Raw genomic sequence first — 17,081 nt, 5'->3', positions numbered from 1 at the left:
CAACTAGAACAACTCATTTAACAGATTCCTGTAGTTCAGTCTTTTACTTAAGACAGGAATTTTTAAGAATTCACTTAATTTTTTTCTTGTGGTTCTTCGCAAATATAGCACAATCGTACGACTCTCAAACTCAAATATCAGCTTATCCTGTTGATTGACAACAATCAAAACCTGTAACTGTGAGAATGAGTGTCAACTACAGTCTGACAAGGTTCTTTGAGTAGATGTGATATCTTTTATTAGACCAACTGAGAAGCTGGAAAAAAGTTCTTAGCAAGTTTTTTTCCAACTACTTAGTTGGTCTAATAAGAGATAGCACACCTACTCAAAAAAACCCCTTTCCTGCCTATGTCCTTGGACCAACACAGCTACAACCAAAACCCCAACTACAATCTGATAAACTGTAGCTTCACCAAATACACTTAGGCTTCCTTTATTTGTGGTCCTTGCATGCTAAGGGGATGTCGTCTTGAACCTTTGTGAAAAAACTTGTACGAATAGTATTTGTGCTGGTCTCCAGAGCACTATCTGTTTTGTAAGGTGCTGTGACACCTCTGCATTTTCAACTAAAAGAAATAAGGAAAGGAAAAACTTTACCATTAAAACCTAGCAGCAGGAGTAAGTTTTTCCAGAGAAACAACAGAATCCTCCTAACATTGACACAAATAAGTATAATTGTTTCCTATGTAAACAAGCCTTGTAGTTGGTACAGGGTGCTTGATGTAAGTAAGAGATTGCCTTATGAACATATCCTCCCATACCAGGAGTCTGTTGTGATATGGCCTGAGGCAGAATTTCAAAAAAGAGTGCAACAGGCTTGAGGGAGTGGAAGAGCCATGCCTTCAAAACTAAATAATTTGTCAGTTTCAGTAGCCTCAGATGCCACCCTACATTTCTGGGAAAGGATCCTTCTTGGTTGGAAAGGAAACGACAGTATTCTCCCAACTTGTGACTTTCTCATGGTTCCAAAATAACAAATTATTCACGGTAGATGGCAAAGGACATAATATTGTTTCTTCCGTATGGTGGTATGAGCCATACAATGGAATGTGAGACACAGGGAAGCACGAGCCACGCGTTTTGGGAGGCACGAGCCATGCATACCCACCGTTGAGCTTAATACAGGTACTCCTCACTTAACATTGTCCTGGTTAATGTTTCAATATTACGTCGTTGATCTATTAGAGAACATGCTCGTTTAAAGTCATGCAATGTTCGGTTATCCCGTTGCTTGGCTGCCGCCTACTAGTAGGTAACTACTGTGACTATTTGGATTTGCTTAACATCGTTTTGCTTAAAGTGGCATTTTTCAAGAACATAACTACAACGTTAAGCGAGGAGTAGCTGTACAGCAACCAAGTCGTGTCACCATAGGCGAGACTTGTGCCCTGGAGACCTTGGTACAAGGGTGACCATCCTGTGCTCCTGTCTGGCTTGCAGTGTCGTAGTTGCTGTTAACCAAGTAGCTAAACTGAAACTAGCTCAGGTATGTCTGTCCCTGCTGCCACTGCCTCTCTGATTGGCCGGGACAGAACAAGAGGAAACCCCGGGCGCGGACAGAAGCGCAGCTCCCCGCTGTTACTGAGAACGCTTTGCAGGAAGCGTTCTGAGTTGCAACGATCCCTTGGAAGAAACAAGTTTGCTGTTGGCTCCAAGGGAGAAGGGGATCGAGCTGCAGACTGCCAGCCTGCAGCTGGTTTCCCTGAGCAATGGCCCTGGCTTCCTGCTATGCTGCAACGTTTTCAGAAGGGAGGTGGGGAAAGCAGAGGGAGCTCGTTCTAAGGGCTCCCCAGCCAGGGCCGGAAGACGGGGTGGGTGAACCACGTTCCAGTAGGGGCTACAACCCCCTCTGACCAAACTCCCTCTGGTCCCTTTCCCCGCCATGGGCGACTGGTGGCAACGAGGGGCGGGTCTCTCCTGCCAACTGCCAAGGGGAGGTGGGTCTCCCAGTGTCCGATCGCTGACCGGGGAGGTGGTCATTGTTCCCCCCCTCCCACTCTGAAACCACGCAGCAGGCAGTGCAGATAGAAGTGACACAAAATGCTCTGTTTTGAAAAGTCTTTGTGCCAGGAGGGGGTGAGATTTTCACCTGATCGGACGTTTTTTCCACCGGATCCTGCCAACGGGACGGTTGCTTTGCCTGTAGGGCTTCCTTTCTCCTCTGGTGCTCTGCTAGGCGCCCACAACCAGGCAGGAGCCAGGCGAGGGGCAAAGATTTGGGCAAATCAGCTGCCTGCTGGGGATGAATCTGGCTCTAGCCCCACCAGGCAGCGGGTCCCATACAAGGTCCTGTCCCCCAGGAGCCCTTGCAATTTGATTCATTGACGCGGGCAGGACCTCGGTTTGACGAGCGTACGCTCCAGCCCTGCCAGCAGGCGCTCACGTGTGTGCTCGCGCATGCGCACACGCACTCCCCATGTTCTCCGCTCCTCTCTGCGCATGTCCCAGTCCGCCGGCAGCGGGCGCCAAGCCCCTCCCTCTGCGCACGCGCTCTCCCGCCCCGCTTCGCCAGCAGCGGGAACTGCGTCATGCCGCCGGGGAGCGTCGTCACCCAGCAACGGGGCGGGAGGCGGGGCCGCAGCCACGTCAGTGTGCCGAGCCCGCCAAGATGGCCGCCACCTGGAAGGGGAGAGCTCTGAGGGACGTGCTGCCGCCGGCCTGGGCCCTGCTGCTGCTGTTCCTCGGCCCGGCCTGCGTCCACGCGGGCAACAGTGAGTGCGGGGCGGGGCCCGGGGAGGGCTCGACCCACTCCGGCAGCAGGACGGGGGTATCGCTGAGGGCTTTGGGGTGGAGGGGGTCTCGCCCAGCCTCCTCTCTGCTTCTCCCCCCGTGCCCTGTTGTGAGGCCTTCTCAAAGCCCTCCCTGAGCCGTAGCCGAGACCCGCATTTCTCAACCCTGAGGTGGGCCGCACGACTCTGTGAAAGGGTCGCAAGGCAACTTGAAAAATACTTCCGTGCTCTTGAAAAAAGGGATCTCCTTGAAAGGAGAAAAACACTTGCAAGCCCCCAAAATGACAAAACCATAGAGCACCCGAACGAAGGACTCACGTGAAAGGGATGGGCAAGGAGGGAAGCACGGCAGTGTTATCAAATGTTGAATCCGATTTATGCAGTTGTCCTAGTGAGTTTTTAGAAGGTGATAGTCGTGTGCATTTGCCTTCCTGACACAGTGATGAATGTCATTACATCACACGATGAATAGATTAGAACAGTGCTGGCGACCTTTGCGGGGAGCGAGGGGTGCTGTGTTGGGGCAGGTCTTCTCTGTTTACAAATAGGTCCCGGTACAAAAAATGTTGAGTGGCACTGGCTTGTACAGATACAGCTGAGAGGGCTAAACCCATCATTTGGGTTCAGGAACTCCATGATTCAAGGTTGCTGTTGCTTAAGAAAGCCCTTGGTCATTCAGATCACCAAGTTAGTTGAAGTAGGTAAGATGCTCTCATGGACCCAGAGGGACAGTCTCCCATCTTCAACTCCCTCTGTGGAAAAATGAAATTTATTTTCTACCTAGAGGGATTTTTTACCATCTTATACCATCTATACTTTCCCCAGAGCCTGGCAAAGGGACTTTGATCCCAAAAGCTTGTAGAAAGGGACAGTTTTCTTGTGATTTCCCAGTTGGTCTAATAAAAGTTGGTCTATCATTTTGGGACCAGGAGTTCTAGTTTTTTGTATGCTTTGAAGTAGGTAAAGTATTTTTTTCTTCTAGTTGGAACTTGGTTATACCTTTGTCGGGAAATCTTTAATTCTACAAAAAAAAAAAATCCATCTTTCAAGGAAGCCTTAGGCTGAAATGTTGGCTGTCTTGGGTTATAAGGAGTGATATTTTGGGGCATCAATTCAGTGATCTGTATTAGCACAGAAGGGGAAAAAAAAGATGTTTTCTGGCTCGACACTTAATCAGGGTTTTCTTGGTTACGTTTCCTTTTATAAAAGCAGACAGGGTTCTGTTGGTGAATCTATCTTTTATTAGACCAACTTTAACTTTTATTAGGCTGACTTTCAAGTTGGTCTAATAAATAGATCAGATTCACCATCAGAACCTTGTCTGCCTTTGTCCTTAGACCAACATGGCTACAACCTACACATACACTCATATAAAACCTGATTTTTGTTGTATATGAGCCTAAAGATGCATGTGTTCATTAGGAATTTTATGCCACTTTTTGTTTCTTGATTTAACCAGTTCAGGCTTGCAAAGACTTGTGTTTACTGAATTGCTTCATGAATAGTGGGATTGTTTCAGCTTAATCAAAGTTAAATACCTGATATTGTATAATAGTAACCATTCAACAAAACTGCTGGTAAAACACTTGCTTTCAGTATATATGTCAGGTTTATGACCACATGAAGGAATGATATTAGCTGTCCAAAAGGCTGAGTTCTGTTCCCCCCTACATTCCAGTTTAGCTCAGGGGTGGGTGATCTGCAGCAGGGGTGTCACAAGTACCGTGGACAACCTCTGTGCATGGTAGATAGGGGAGGGATGTAGCACAGCAGCAGATGGGGCAGGGTATCAGGCAGGGAACACAGGGTTGGGAGTATAGCAATAAATCAGATGGAGAGGAGGCACTGGAGTGGCACTCAGGGAGGGTGCAAGGGCTAATTTGTGGCATGTCTGCCAGAAAGGTTGACTGTCACCAGTTGAGCTATGACTTAAAGGAATTTCAGACGTGTATTACGACAGATGAGGTTGCATAATTTTCACCACATGACCACTGACTGCAGCTATAAATCTTAAGGAAGCTAAGCATAAAAAGTTAGCTTCCTTAAGATTTATATTTGCAGTCTTTTACTGATTTTTTCCCTCCACATGTGAAATAAGCCCATTTTATTTGGGTGTGTGTCCAGGTTGCAGATTAGGACAAGTTTATAGAAAATTTGTTTTTGAGATTTTTTTTTTTGTGGTACAGGAGTAATTAATTAAAATGTAATGGAATTCACTTCTATATTTAGATCCTCATTCTGTGTTGCTTTGTGTTTTGTGCAGATATGTATAAAGACATGACTCCTATCCTGAAATGTTTTTACTTCTGACTTTTAATACCATATCCACACGTAGAGGCTGCCAGTAAATTATGTATATTCATTACTATGTATGTGAATAGAGATTGTCAAATGCAGCATGTTATTGGTGGTATGCAACTCTTTTAGAGACTGTAGTCTAGAATTATCTCTCTGTGCTCAGAAAACAAACCCATGTTATCCTGGTACATGGTTTGCTTTCAGCAGCAGTGTTGGCTTAATTATGTCTACATTTTTTTTTGCCTGTTATTGTTACTTGTAACTTCTGCTACAGAGACTGAAGAGTTATAGCCTACCCTTTCATCCCCACCTCTTTTAAAAAAAAAAAATGGAGAGAAAATCATGCTTTGAAATAAGAAGATGTTACTTGAAAAAAAGGTTCAGAAGAGTTTTTTTTTTTTTAAGGTATATAAATAAATCTGAAAAGAAATGTATCACACAGTAAATCCTGTTGCCTCTATTTTCATATTCTTTATGTGACATTGTGCATTTTAAACACATTTTTGTCTTACAGAAAAAAATTCTGCTATATAATAAGGCTTTCTTTTCATAGTTCATCAGGGCAACTGACTTTTCTGACTGTCTACATCACTCACTGTAATGAAGTCGTAGGACTAGTCTGAATTTATCATTATAAGCTTTTTATGATGGAGTAAAACATAGGATTGATTATTTGATCTACATGTTAAGGAAGAAGATTAATATTAATAAGGCTTCATCCTTGCTGATGCATTTTAAATATAATCTTTGTTTTTTGAGGTATTCGTATAAGGAATGATTGTCCATATTGAGAATCTCTTTCTTGGTATCTTGCTAGCCAGTAGAAGTTAGATATTCATAGACTTGCTTGCAGAATTGTAGCTTGGGATCTAGGAGGACTTGTTTGGGTAGCATCAACTAAGCATTTTTTTCTGTCTTAATTTGATCAATGAATCATTGTTTTGGTCTTAATTTAATGGAGACAAAATTGAAAATTATAAAACTCCACCAAGAGAAGCAAAGATAGTAGTTTAAATAAATAGTTCCCTCATAGCTAATGAATAAGACCAATGTTAAACTAAAAAAAAAAGTTAATATTTCTGTTATTTTAGGAGCTGAAAGACCCTATAATCTTTCTTTCTCTCCCGGGATTGGTAAAGCCTATATTTCATTTTGGAACAGTGTACTGTATAAACAAGTAGTAGCCCATTACAATCCTTTGTAAGTGTACGTGGCTTCATGAATAACTTTGATTCACTAACATTTGTATAATATTCTCCTTGGAAGTAATTTGACACAAGTGTCTGGTTGTAAGTGCTTAGATACATTAGGTGCCAACTTTCATAATTTTTCAGCATGCCAAGAAACTCCTTCGGTATTTTTAATAGACTATTAAATAGTGGCCCTGTGTTAAAAGATATGCTTCTATATATTTTAGCATGACAGATTGTTGGGATTTTTTTTTAATATTAGGGTACATAGTGAATGTGTAAAATATGCATTATTTCTTAAGCAGTTTCCTAATATTTGAAGCTGCAGGTTAACATGCCACAAAAATGAGTAGTTGGATGATCTTCATTTTTTTCCTCAGGATTAGACCCACTACTCTGAAGACTTTCCTTGCAGGAAACAGTAGTCTCCCCTCTAAATAAATTGGTTTAGCGATTGCTAAATATAACACTACCTTGTTTTTGTATAATTCTCTGCAAAACTGCTTCAACACTGTTGAGTTATGAAATGGGATTCAGGACTAGTACATAAAGGATTGACATGACAACTTGTTCAATAAATGACAGAAAGGCTTTATTTACTACAGCTATAAACTATTAAATGACCTTAAAGAAAAGCAAATTCCAGTATATTTAGCTGTAAAAGTGATAGTATCTCATCAATACAGGCTAAGAGGCAGCCTTGGTCTTGTCAGCTTATGGTGTGGATCTGTTTGCCAGAAGATCTGCTGGGTGCAGTAATAGTTCTTGAGCTGAGTGATTTTTATTCTTGAAATGCACCCTGTTAGCTGCTGCGTTCCTCTTTTATACCCTTCAGCTCAGCATCTTCAAAGTGTTCTTGTAATTGTGTAAATCAAGAGGGAAATCCAAGCAATAGCCAACAGGAAGATCCTGTTAATTAAACTGTTCATTATTGGTTACCAGAAAGTCCCAATTTTGATTGAATTACTGTCGTCAGTAACAGATGAAGTAGGACCTATAATCCAACTAGGGAAAGAGCTGTAACCACTAGACTTTTATACAAAAGGCCGGTGGCCTTATCTCTTCTTTCTCCAGCTATAGTTTAGAAAAGGATGACATGGTTAGCTGTATATAAAGTCTTTATGCAGTTTTCAGTCTCACATAGGCTCCCACTTACAGCCCCCTGAGTTAGATGCCAAGTCTGGGGGGAGCTGGTATTTAAGACACCCTCTTTTCTGTATTTCTTTTTGGTGAGCTTAGGCGCTGCCCTGCTTAACATGTGAATCCCAAGCCAAGGTGCCTGATTTAGGTTTAAGAATGTTTGATGCCTGACTGCAGAGGTGGCATTCTCAGTTGAGCTTTGTACACATTTGCCTGTAGTTGATTTTTTTATGGACACGTGGCAAGTTTGCAGTGTCACTTCTTTGTAACATCAAAAAGTTATCACTGTAACATACCGAGGGATTTTGACAGGGTTTTGTCATAATAGTTTGCCAGAAATTCAGTGGTGATAAATTTAAATCAGTTTGATGTGGCAGCCTTTAAAAAGGGTTTTAACAAAGTCATGTGGAATAGGAAGTAGCTCTTTATAAGTCAGTCAACCTTATGGCATATATTTTACCTTGAATAATATAATCAGTAATGGGGAAAAATATGCCATGAATAACTGTAGTGGAATATGTTACTTTGTTAGATGACATGCTGTGTGGTTTTAATATTACCTTGTAAACCTGTTTCAGGTACTAATGAAAGATGATTATGGAATAATAAAATAGCTGAAAGTCAAACTGAAAGAGAAAAAGTTATTAGATTCCATCTGGAAATGTAATTCTTGTACTGGTTTCCTTTATACTTAGATGTCTGATTATGTTGCCTTTCTCCTGTAACTTTGTCAGTCAGTATGTATCACACGAAATAATTTTAACCCACAGTCATGGAACATACAAAGCAAAATTTTTTTCCTGTAGCAGTTTCATTTTTTTTTTTATGACTGAGCAGGTTGGGAGAGTGGGAGGGAGGTAAAAAGTATAGTTACCACAAATTCAGTGGCTGCTTACCATATCTTCCTGGGACTTCGGGATTCTTAATGGAGAACTGACTATTCAGTTTAAATATACCAGTTTTGGAAGGGCAGGGAAATCAGTTTGGGGTTTTGGTTGGTTGTTCCTGTCAGTTTTAAATTACCTTTAAAATGTTTGTTAACCTTGTGTATCTTTAGGTCTGTTGGCAAACAGTGAAAATATGGCCCCACTTCTTGTTCTGACAGTCTTAACATTGTGTTTTTCTTCCCTTTTGGAAGTCTGGAGGTTGGATAGTTGCAAATTACAGGCTATAAGGCCTCCGTTTGGCTCAGCTCTTCTTTTGGTATTTAAATTTTTTATTTACTTATTTCCTTACAGAGTTTCATCTGACCATTGATTCTTTTAAAGAGACTCAGTAAATTTGCTCTTTACTTTCTAGTTTGAGATTATATTTAAGTACCCTCCCCTAATTAGCCTGACACCGGGGTCAAAGGCAACAGAAAGGAAGAGAAAATAAAGCCAGTTAAAAAACCCCCCAAAAACGTGTTCAGCATAGCAGCCAAGAACACTTACGTAGTTTGTCTACCCTGTTATGAATCTCGGCAACAGAGTTTGATGTGAAGGGAAAGGCTGGACATACTGCATAGCCTGCTGCTCTATAACATCTTTGGATTTTTTGTTGTTGTAAGGTTACAGTGGTATTGTAGCAGCGATGGTCCAGGAAATACATGAGAAGAAAGAATTTTTTGGTCATATCTTTCACTGAATCAACTGTAGACTTGTGTGAGATGGTCGACAGGTTTTTGGGTTTGCCTACTCAAAAGCTTGTTTACCATCTCGCTCACTTCTACAGCTGGTCAAATAAAAGATAGCATCATCAAAACCCCTTGCTGCTTTAAATTTGTTCTCAATAGTGAGCCTAGGAGGCATAACTTGATATTTGTTTCCAAGTGTTATGCCATAGATATCTGCAGTCGGCGTACACAAATTCCACATTTTAAGATATCATTCTGAGAAAAGCATCTACACACCCATCTGAATCATAGCTTGCTTGATATCCCTAATCACTTAGGAGAGTGGAGAAAAATATATCTCTTGATTGTGGGACATAAAGGATATAAGAGAGGATTCTCAAAATCACATTTTTCCTTATTTTTGCACCAATAATATTGATGTGGGAGCTGGAAGCTCAGTAGAACCAATCATTTTGAAGTGAATCAAGGGACGTTTTTCCTTGCTTGAAAGCTACTAATAAAGATTAGTATTTTCTTCTATGAATGGCAGGAAAAAAGATTAGTAAAAGACTTTCTTTTTGTTTGTTTGGTTTTTACTAAATTCACAAGTCAGGCATGGGCAAAATATGGCCCACCAATTGATTACATCTGGCCTGCAGGTGCCCCCATAGTGCTCTTCTTGGGGCTGAGCCCTGTCTGTGGCTGCCCGGAGCAGCCTGCGCTGTGCTCCTGCCCGTACCTGTTGAGAACCCCAACCAGTGCACACAGCTTCCTGGTGGAGCTCTTCCTAGTGCAGCTGTAGCTGCCTAGGTACTGCTTGGTTTCCCCTCCCTCTAGCCGCTTCTCCTCCTCCTCCTGCCTCTGCTGTGCTGCTTCAGGCAGTGTAGGGAAGCCATGCCAGGCGCCATACCCAGAAATGGATGGACGAACACAGACACACCAGCTGGATGGCTCCTGCCCAGCACAAGGCTCAGCTTCAGCTCCCAACCATCTTCTACCCACTCTGCCTGCCCGGTGCAATGAGTAGCTGTCTGCGGGCAGGCAGAGTAGGTGGAAGGTGTTTGGGTGCTAGAGATGGAGCTCTGTGCACTGAGGCAGGAGCTGCCTGGCTGTGGTTTCTCCACCCCAGCCTGAAGTGGTGCAGCAAGGTCAGGAGACGGAGCCTCTGGAGGCAGGGGCAGTTGAGCAGTACCCAGGAGGCTGCAGGTGCACTGGGAGCAGCTCCAGCAAGAAGCTGAGCATTGGGGCTGTCCAGGTTGCACAGGCAGGGATGTGTTGCTAACTCTCCCAGTTGAGAGTGGGCTGGGCTTGGCCTCATGTGAAGAGTCATGGCTGGATGGGGGGCAGGGAGGGAGGAGGGGGTACAGATTGCACCTGAACTGCCCAGGTGAGCTCTGTTGCACGTACCTCATGCCCCCTTCTAATCCTGGCCAGTTCCTGGGACCTAGTGAACAGACAGCCCCCAACATTTTCCCTCCCCTGACTCTCCCACTCACAATATACAAGTGTAAGACTTTATTTTGAGCCATTATGCAAGTGCCTGTATATACACTACTAAAATACAGTGTAAATCAGGCCAAATTATTTTTGGAAATTGAAGTACGTTATAGTAGGTGTTTGATTTGTAGTATTCGATCAATTTTTTATCTATAATTTGTTAAAATAGCTTCTGGAAGATTTTGTGTGTGGCCCTTGACAGCTCATCAACACTTGTTAATTGGCCCTCCAGCCAAAATAATTGTGCACCCCTATAGTAAGTAGCATTCAGAGTTTAGTAGATGCTTCATGGGGTATGGGCAACCAGGATTGCTTTCCTGTGTAATAGGCAGGGAAGCAGGAATGAGTGGGGTGGGGTGAATTTCAGTTTTATTGTTGAATAGGCAGTCTTTTCTTGTTTCTTGTCTTCTACCTATCTGATCTAAGAACAACATCATCATCATTCATCTCCAATAATAATATGAGATTACAAGTGGAGAAATGTAGAATGCTTACATTGACAAGCTGGACTATATAATTTGCACTGTAGCTAGTTAATTTGAAAACAGGCTAATATATCCACAAACTTGCCTACTTGTGTTGCTTAAGCATAACACTTAAAATGGCCAAGAGTAAAGGCAAATAGTGTCCATTTTGCTTCTTTTGATTTAGAAAAGTATCTTACTGGTTTTGTGAACTTCACATAGCTTTATACAATTGCATGCCTCCTACCCCTGAACTTAGCAGACTTGGAGATCCTGAAGAATAACATTTCAGATTGCAGTTGTAATTTGAGTAGCAACTTTCCTGGCCCCGAGGTGAGGTGGGAATGGAACACTAAGAGCCTTTCCAGGTTTTGTTTTTAAGTATTGATGTCAACCTTGGGGTCTTCAAAGACTGTAAGTGTCTTTCAGGACAGTTTGGCAAGGCAGCGCCTCTAATTTGTGTGGGTTACTAACTGACACCTATGTGAATACACTTTTTGCATTTCACCTTTAATGATGTGTCAGTTGGAAACAAGGTAAGTCAAAGTTTAATGACAATGAACATTTATAGATGTGCTCTGGGAGGCAGGAAGGGGCACTTTAATTAAAAGCACCCAGAGCGTCACATATATCAGCATGCCTGCACTGAAAAATGGCAGTGGGGTGCTTTGAACTAAATCTTGTTGAGTGAGCTTTAGTTTAAAGCGCTGCTGTTTTTCAGCGTGGGGATACTGATACACATGACACTGGAGTCTGCTGGAGTGCAGTAATTACCATGCTCCAGAAGACTTGATTAATCAGGCCTGCTGCAATGCCCTGTAATTGTAGCACATGGGAGCAGCCTCCCTGCACATGTATAGGAGCCTAATAGCAGTAGTTCTAATTCATGCTATTTCAGAAGGAAAGAGAACAGTTTGATATTCAGGCAAGCTTTTTAAGTTTCTGGGTTTTGCATCTATTGTCTTTTGCTAACAGGTATACGTACTGATTAAGATAAGGCAGTTTGAACTTGCCATGTTATTTTTGGCTGCTTATCCAAAAGCTGCTGTCGATTTGGCAGAGGTTGTAACAGAGTTAAAGCTTCAGAAGCTGAGTGCCCAGGAGCCCAGCTTGGGCCCAGCACCCATTCTAACATCCTCATGCCTCCACTCTATCATGGAAATCAGTTTCCTTGCTTAATATATGTACTCTAATTTTGGAGGGCTTTTTTGTGGAAAGGGGCATGCAGTGCATGAGTAAACATGGTTAGCTGTCCAGGCATTTTGAAATCAATACAGTATTTTTTATTTTTAATGAGATTTTTTACCACTGTAAAAAAACTTAGCAAACAAAATTTAGATATCGCTTACCTGAAACAATTTATCATATTTGTTGCATAGCTTGTGGTGCTGTATATGTTCTGACACTTACATGAGTGGAGCAGGAATCCTCTTCATTTTAAGTTCTACAGTATGGATTTAGGTACGGCAGCTTTACCCTCCAGAATGTGTTTGTGCTCGGATGGGCCTACCCCAGTAGCATTTCTTTGTTCTAAAATACATCAAAAGTCTTACTTGGGCTGTGTGTGGGTGTGTACGTGTTGTACAGAAAAATATAGAGGTTGAGTATAATGGCTTTCCCCTTCCCCAGGTACAGCACAAGACGTGGAGCAGTCTGAGAAAAACGTTACTTCCAGTGAAATAGTTACTAAATCTGAGATGCCAACATCCAGTCTACAAAATGTGACAACGATACCAAATAAAGAGTTGCCCTCAGGAACTCTTAGAAATCTTTCTGTTGTCACGCTTAAACCAACTGTGGGGAAGGACGACTTAGCTACATCTGCTACTGCCCATTCTACAACTGTTAGTCCCATCTTGCAAATGGATGTTGATGCTTCTGAAGATACAAAAATTGATGAAGATGATCTTATAACAGATTTCAAAGATACACTGAATAGTTCTCCACCATTGGTAAAAGAAATTATTGAGCCTGATGATGGTGAAGACTATAATGCATATGAGATGACATCCAATTCTAGATTCAATTCAGACCTTATAGACTTGCCAGAAGATGACGACTCTGATACCATTAACATTTATAATGAGGATGTGAAATCCCTTGAAGACAAGATAAAGGACTCCTCTGTAACAGAACTGGAAGAAGAAGACAGCCATTTCTTTTTCCACCTCGTTATAGTTGCCTTTGTAGTAGCTGTTGTTTATATCTCGTATCACAATAAGAGAAAGGTAGGTGTGTTGGTAAAAGAGACAGTATACCTTGTTGTTTCAAAATATTTTTGCTCTAACATTTCAAAGTTCTTGATGAAAAAACTGATTTTGTTCTGCAAAGAAAAAATTTTTCTAAAAACATTTGTGCAGCATTTGGTAATGATGTTACACTGATCCTTAATATGTTTCTATATATGCATAAAGAAAAGTGAATTTGAAACTACAGGCAGTTTAGGTTGTAAAAATCAATTAAATGATAACATCGGTAATGAATCAGTTCAGCAGTATCCTTGATGGAACGTGATTATATCAAGCAAAGCAAAGTTGCATGAAGGTGATTGTACTAAATTTGAATCTGTCCAGGATTATAAACATTACATTAAGGAAAACTTAGTCCTCAATTAAGTGAGTGTTCTTGAGATAATTATGATGATACTTGAAATTTAAGACCATTTAAATGGGGTATTCCTAGGATTTAACCCTTTCCCACAACTTTTAAAGTTAGTACGTTGAATTCTTTGAAATTCTAGCAACTGTGATGAAGCATGTCAGTGATTTTTAAATGGAGAATGACTGTAGACTGGAGAAATAGATCTCAGGTGTTGCTTTATTAGTGTTGTCTTATTTCAGAATTTGCAGATAATGTTAAAGGACTTGGAGAAGTTGGAACTAAAATTTGTAGACTGTTTTGATTAATGCCCTGAAAAGCTTGATTGTGTTTCATTTCTCCACTCTTTCTCCTTATCTCCATGGAAAATAGATTTGGCCCTGTGTTTGGATGGGACTGAAACAAACTTATAACTAATATTTCTGCTGTAGTGCTTTATAATCCCAAAGAAGCCTAAAGTACAAAACATTTTTTTCCGAAGGGCTTTCATTACTTTTGAAATATGCTGCTAAACATTTTGCCTTATTTGTCTTCTGTCTACGAATTTTTGGGTAATTCTTTCTTCCAAGGTCTGTGACTAAACTTCCAGTGTTTGAATTGTCAGGGCTGCAAACTCTTATCACCACTGCCTGTTTCTATCACTGGAGAGTAGGAACAGGGGGTCTCTAGGATTGCATCTGTCTACACAGATTTCTAAGTACTTCTCTCACCTTTCTTCTAAAATCAGTAGCTCCAGTGGGAATTACAATTGTGAAGTGTCGGTGTAAATCAGACTAAAGTATTTTTATCAACGTGTCACCTAACCCAGACATTAATGTTAAATACCTATATGTTAATGCTGATGCATTGCTGTTTCTGCTATCTGTGAAGCTGCACTTGTATTTGATTGTAAGAGGTGCTGAAAAGTCTTGGTGTGGACAGAGTCCAGCATGTCAGTGGTTGAGTTTGCTGGAATAGCAAATGGAAAGTACAGTATGCTAAAATTCACAGTGCTAGCAAAAATAAGGTGGGTAGCACCACAGGTGACTGGTTAAAATGCAGCTGTTTGGTAGCTGACAAAAATGTTTTGTTTTCATTATATTCTTCTCTAAATTAGCTTCATTTTCTTTCAGATCTTTTTATTGGTCCAGAGTCGAAGATGGCGTGATGGCCTTTGTTCTAGAACAGTAGAATATCATCGTTTAGATCAAAATGTTAATGAAGCAATGCCTTCACTGAAGATTACCAATGATTACATTTTTTAAAAAAACATTAATTTTGGGTTTGCTGACTTTGCCTACCTGTTCATGTAATATTGTGCAGGTATTTGCCATAAGCAGCTCTCTTACCTGGATGGCTTTGAGATTTAAATCTCCTGTAAGACAAAGGATTTATTTCTTTGTCAAAAGTCAAGTTTCAAATCAGATGTACAGAAAATAGATTTAAATAACTAGTGCCCTTTTTCAGTTTTATGTTGTGTATCTTCTTTTCTGTCTGAAGCAGTGTTAATAGTGCTAATTCAAAAATAAGGTACAAAATTTTTTAGGTCCAATAAATTAGTGAGTTTGGCATTGCTGAATCAAATTAATGGTCTCTCTGCTAATCACTTGTATGGCTTATAAATCCTGGTATATTATATTACACAGTCTAAAAAATTATAACTTTTTCATGCATAAGTTGCTTAGTGCCGCAAACTTTTATCTAAATATTTTTTGGCTAACTCAGATTTTTCATACCTATGCCAGACTAGCTCATGTGACAAACTTCATATCTTCTCCAGGTGCTTCTTACAGTAAAGCATTTTACAGTAACTGTACAAAGCATATTTTTTTTATTTTAGAAGCTGTAAAGCTTACATTTCTTTAGAAATTCCCGTTTTGTATGATGGTATTATTACTTCTTGATTGCCCAAGATTTTCTCTAATTACATTTATAGATATTTTATTTTTAATTTCTAAAACTAGTAAACTGAAAATAAGCCTCATAGTTTAATTTTAATAAAATGAATACACATAGATTTACTGTTAGTCCACATTTTCCCTTACATTTTAAAGCAGCTTAGGACATTACTCCACAAACCATAATTTTTATTGCAAATATGAGACCCTGGGACTGTAAGAATAATTTATTTTGGTGTTATTTTGACCCAGGTAACTGGAAAGCAGACTAGAAAATAAAAGCATGTGGAGCTGCCATAATTTTTGGAGAGCACTGCACCTTGCTTTAATTGTTACACATTCAATTAACGTTTGATTTAGTGTACAGCAAATTATTAGGATGCTAGGTTTTTTTACCTTGTCTTTTGTACTTTCACTATTTATGTTTTTTTCCATGAGTTGTAAAGTATACAATTTCGTAGTTTTGCTATCTGTACATTATTTTGATTTTAATTTTTAGAACTGATAAATGTGTAAATAATGGCGACTCAGAACCATAATGGATGACTTGGTATTCAAGCATTAATGTATTGTTTTGAAAAATTATCAAAACTTTACAGATGTTAGCATGAGAAAAATTGTGATGGCATGATATTATGTAATGAGTGAAGCAGTTAAACTTTTAAATCCTACAGTCAAATACTTTCTTTCTTCTTAATCACAAGAAAGTAAAGCACAAAAAATACTGGTATTTGAACTGTTTTCTCAGTAATTTTTATCTTACTTGGACTTGTATCATTTAATATTTTGAATAAGATTTTTAAAATAAATGACAAGACTAGAAGCTTGTGGTTTTATTATAATTTGATCATTTGAAATATGCTTGTATTTAATCACATTCTTTCACTGTAATGGTGAATTAATTTGCTTGGGAATGAACAAAACATAGAAAACAGTCTTTTCACATTCCTGCTAACCTTATCATTATGGATAAATTCCCTGTGACTTGAGGATTTCCACAAAGTCCCCTATACTATTTGAGCCTCTGTTAAATGGTACATAGGGTAGGTAGCAAGGCTTATAGGAAAACAAAATTTAAACTGCAAAAAAGTAAAAGCCTTTTCACGATTTTTGTGTGGTTTTTGTATATGTTGTATACAAATTAATACTGCATATTGGTGTAATTTTACTTGCTTTCCATATGTAAGCTGCGGAAATTCAGTTCTCCGCCTTGGGTTGTTTTACAAGGCAAAATGTCCTGATGGATAAGATTTAGGAGGGAAACTCTCCTTACAAAGCTTGTACTATGTTTTAATAATCAATGAACTAACTCATAACAATTAAAAAATTGTCTTACAACTATTTAATATTGCAGGAGCTGCTTCTTACTATGGATAGTATGATGGAACAAGTCTTCATTCTTTTCAGCACCTATTTCCATTCCTCTCAGAGTAGTCCTATGAAGGATACTCAAGCCTTCTATACTTTCATAATTTGTTCCCTGTGCAGCATGGATGTCAACTGCACTGTAGCACGAGGCTAACTTTTTCTGGGTATGCTTAAGAAAGAATAACCAATTAGACTGAGTCAGGTGGGTTATTGTAAAGCTGCAAAATACTGAGAACAGTAGCAATGATCACTCCCTAGGCTCTAGAGCTGCCTGGAAGTGGTAGGTGTGGCCAGAGCTCACGCTGGTAAGCTGGTGCTCAGAGAGC

At 40.2% G+C, this 17,081-nt stretch overlaps 1 protein-coding gene across 1 annotated transcript; it reads left to right on the top strand.

Annotated features, from left to right (window-relative positions):
* The first annotated feature begins 2,576 nt into the window (after window positions 1-2,576).
* Window positions 2,577-16,728, top strand: CUNH5orf15 (chromosome unknown C5orf15 homolog). Its single transcript, XM_019535066.1, has 3 exons — window positions 2,577-2,711; window positions 12,542-13,140; window positions 14,623-16,728. The coding sequence occupies exons 1-3, from the start codon at window positions 2,609-2,611 to the stop codon at window positions 14,752-14,754; spliced, it is 834 nt and encodes a 277-aa protein (XP_019390611.1). The 5' UTR covers window positions 2,577-2,608; the 3' UTR covers window positions 14,755-16,728.
* The last annotated feature ends 353 nt before the right edge of the window (window positions 16,729-17,081 follow it).

This window comes from Crocodylus porosus, unplaced genomic scaffold, assembly GCF_001723895.1.
Source record: "Crocodylus porosus isolate Cpor-Errol unplaced genomic scaffold, CroPor_comp1, whole genome shotgun sequence".
NCBI classification, from domain to species: domain Eukaryota; kingdom Metazoa; phylum Chordata; order Crocodylia; family Crocodylidae; genus Crocodylus; species Crocodylus porosus.
This window is presented reverse-complemented; position numbering and strand designations above follow the sequence as displayed.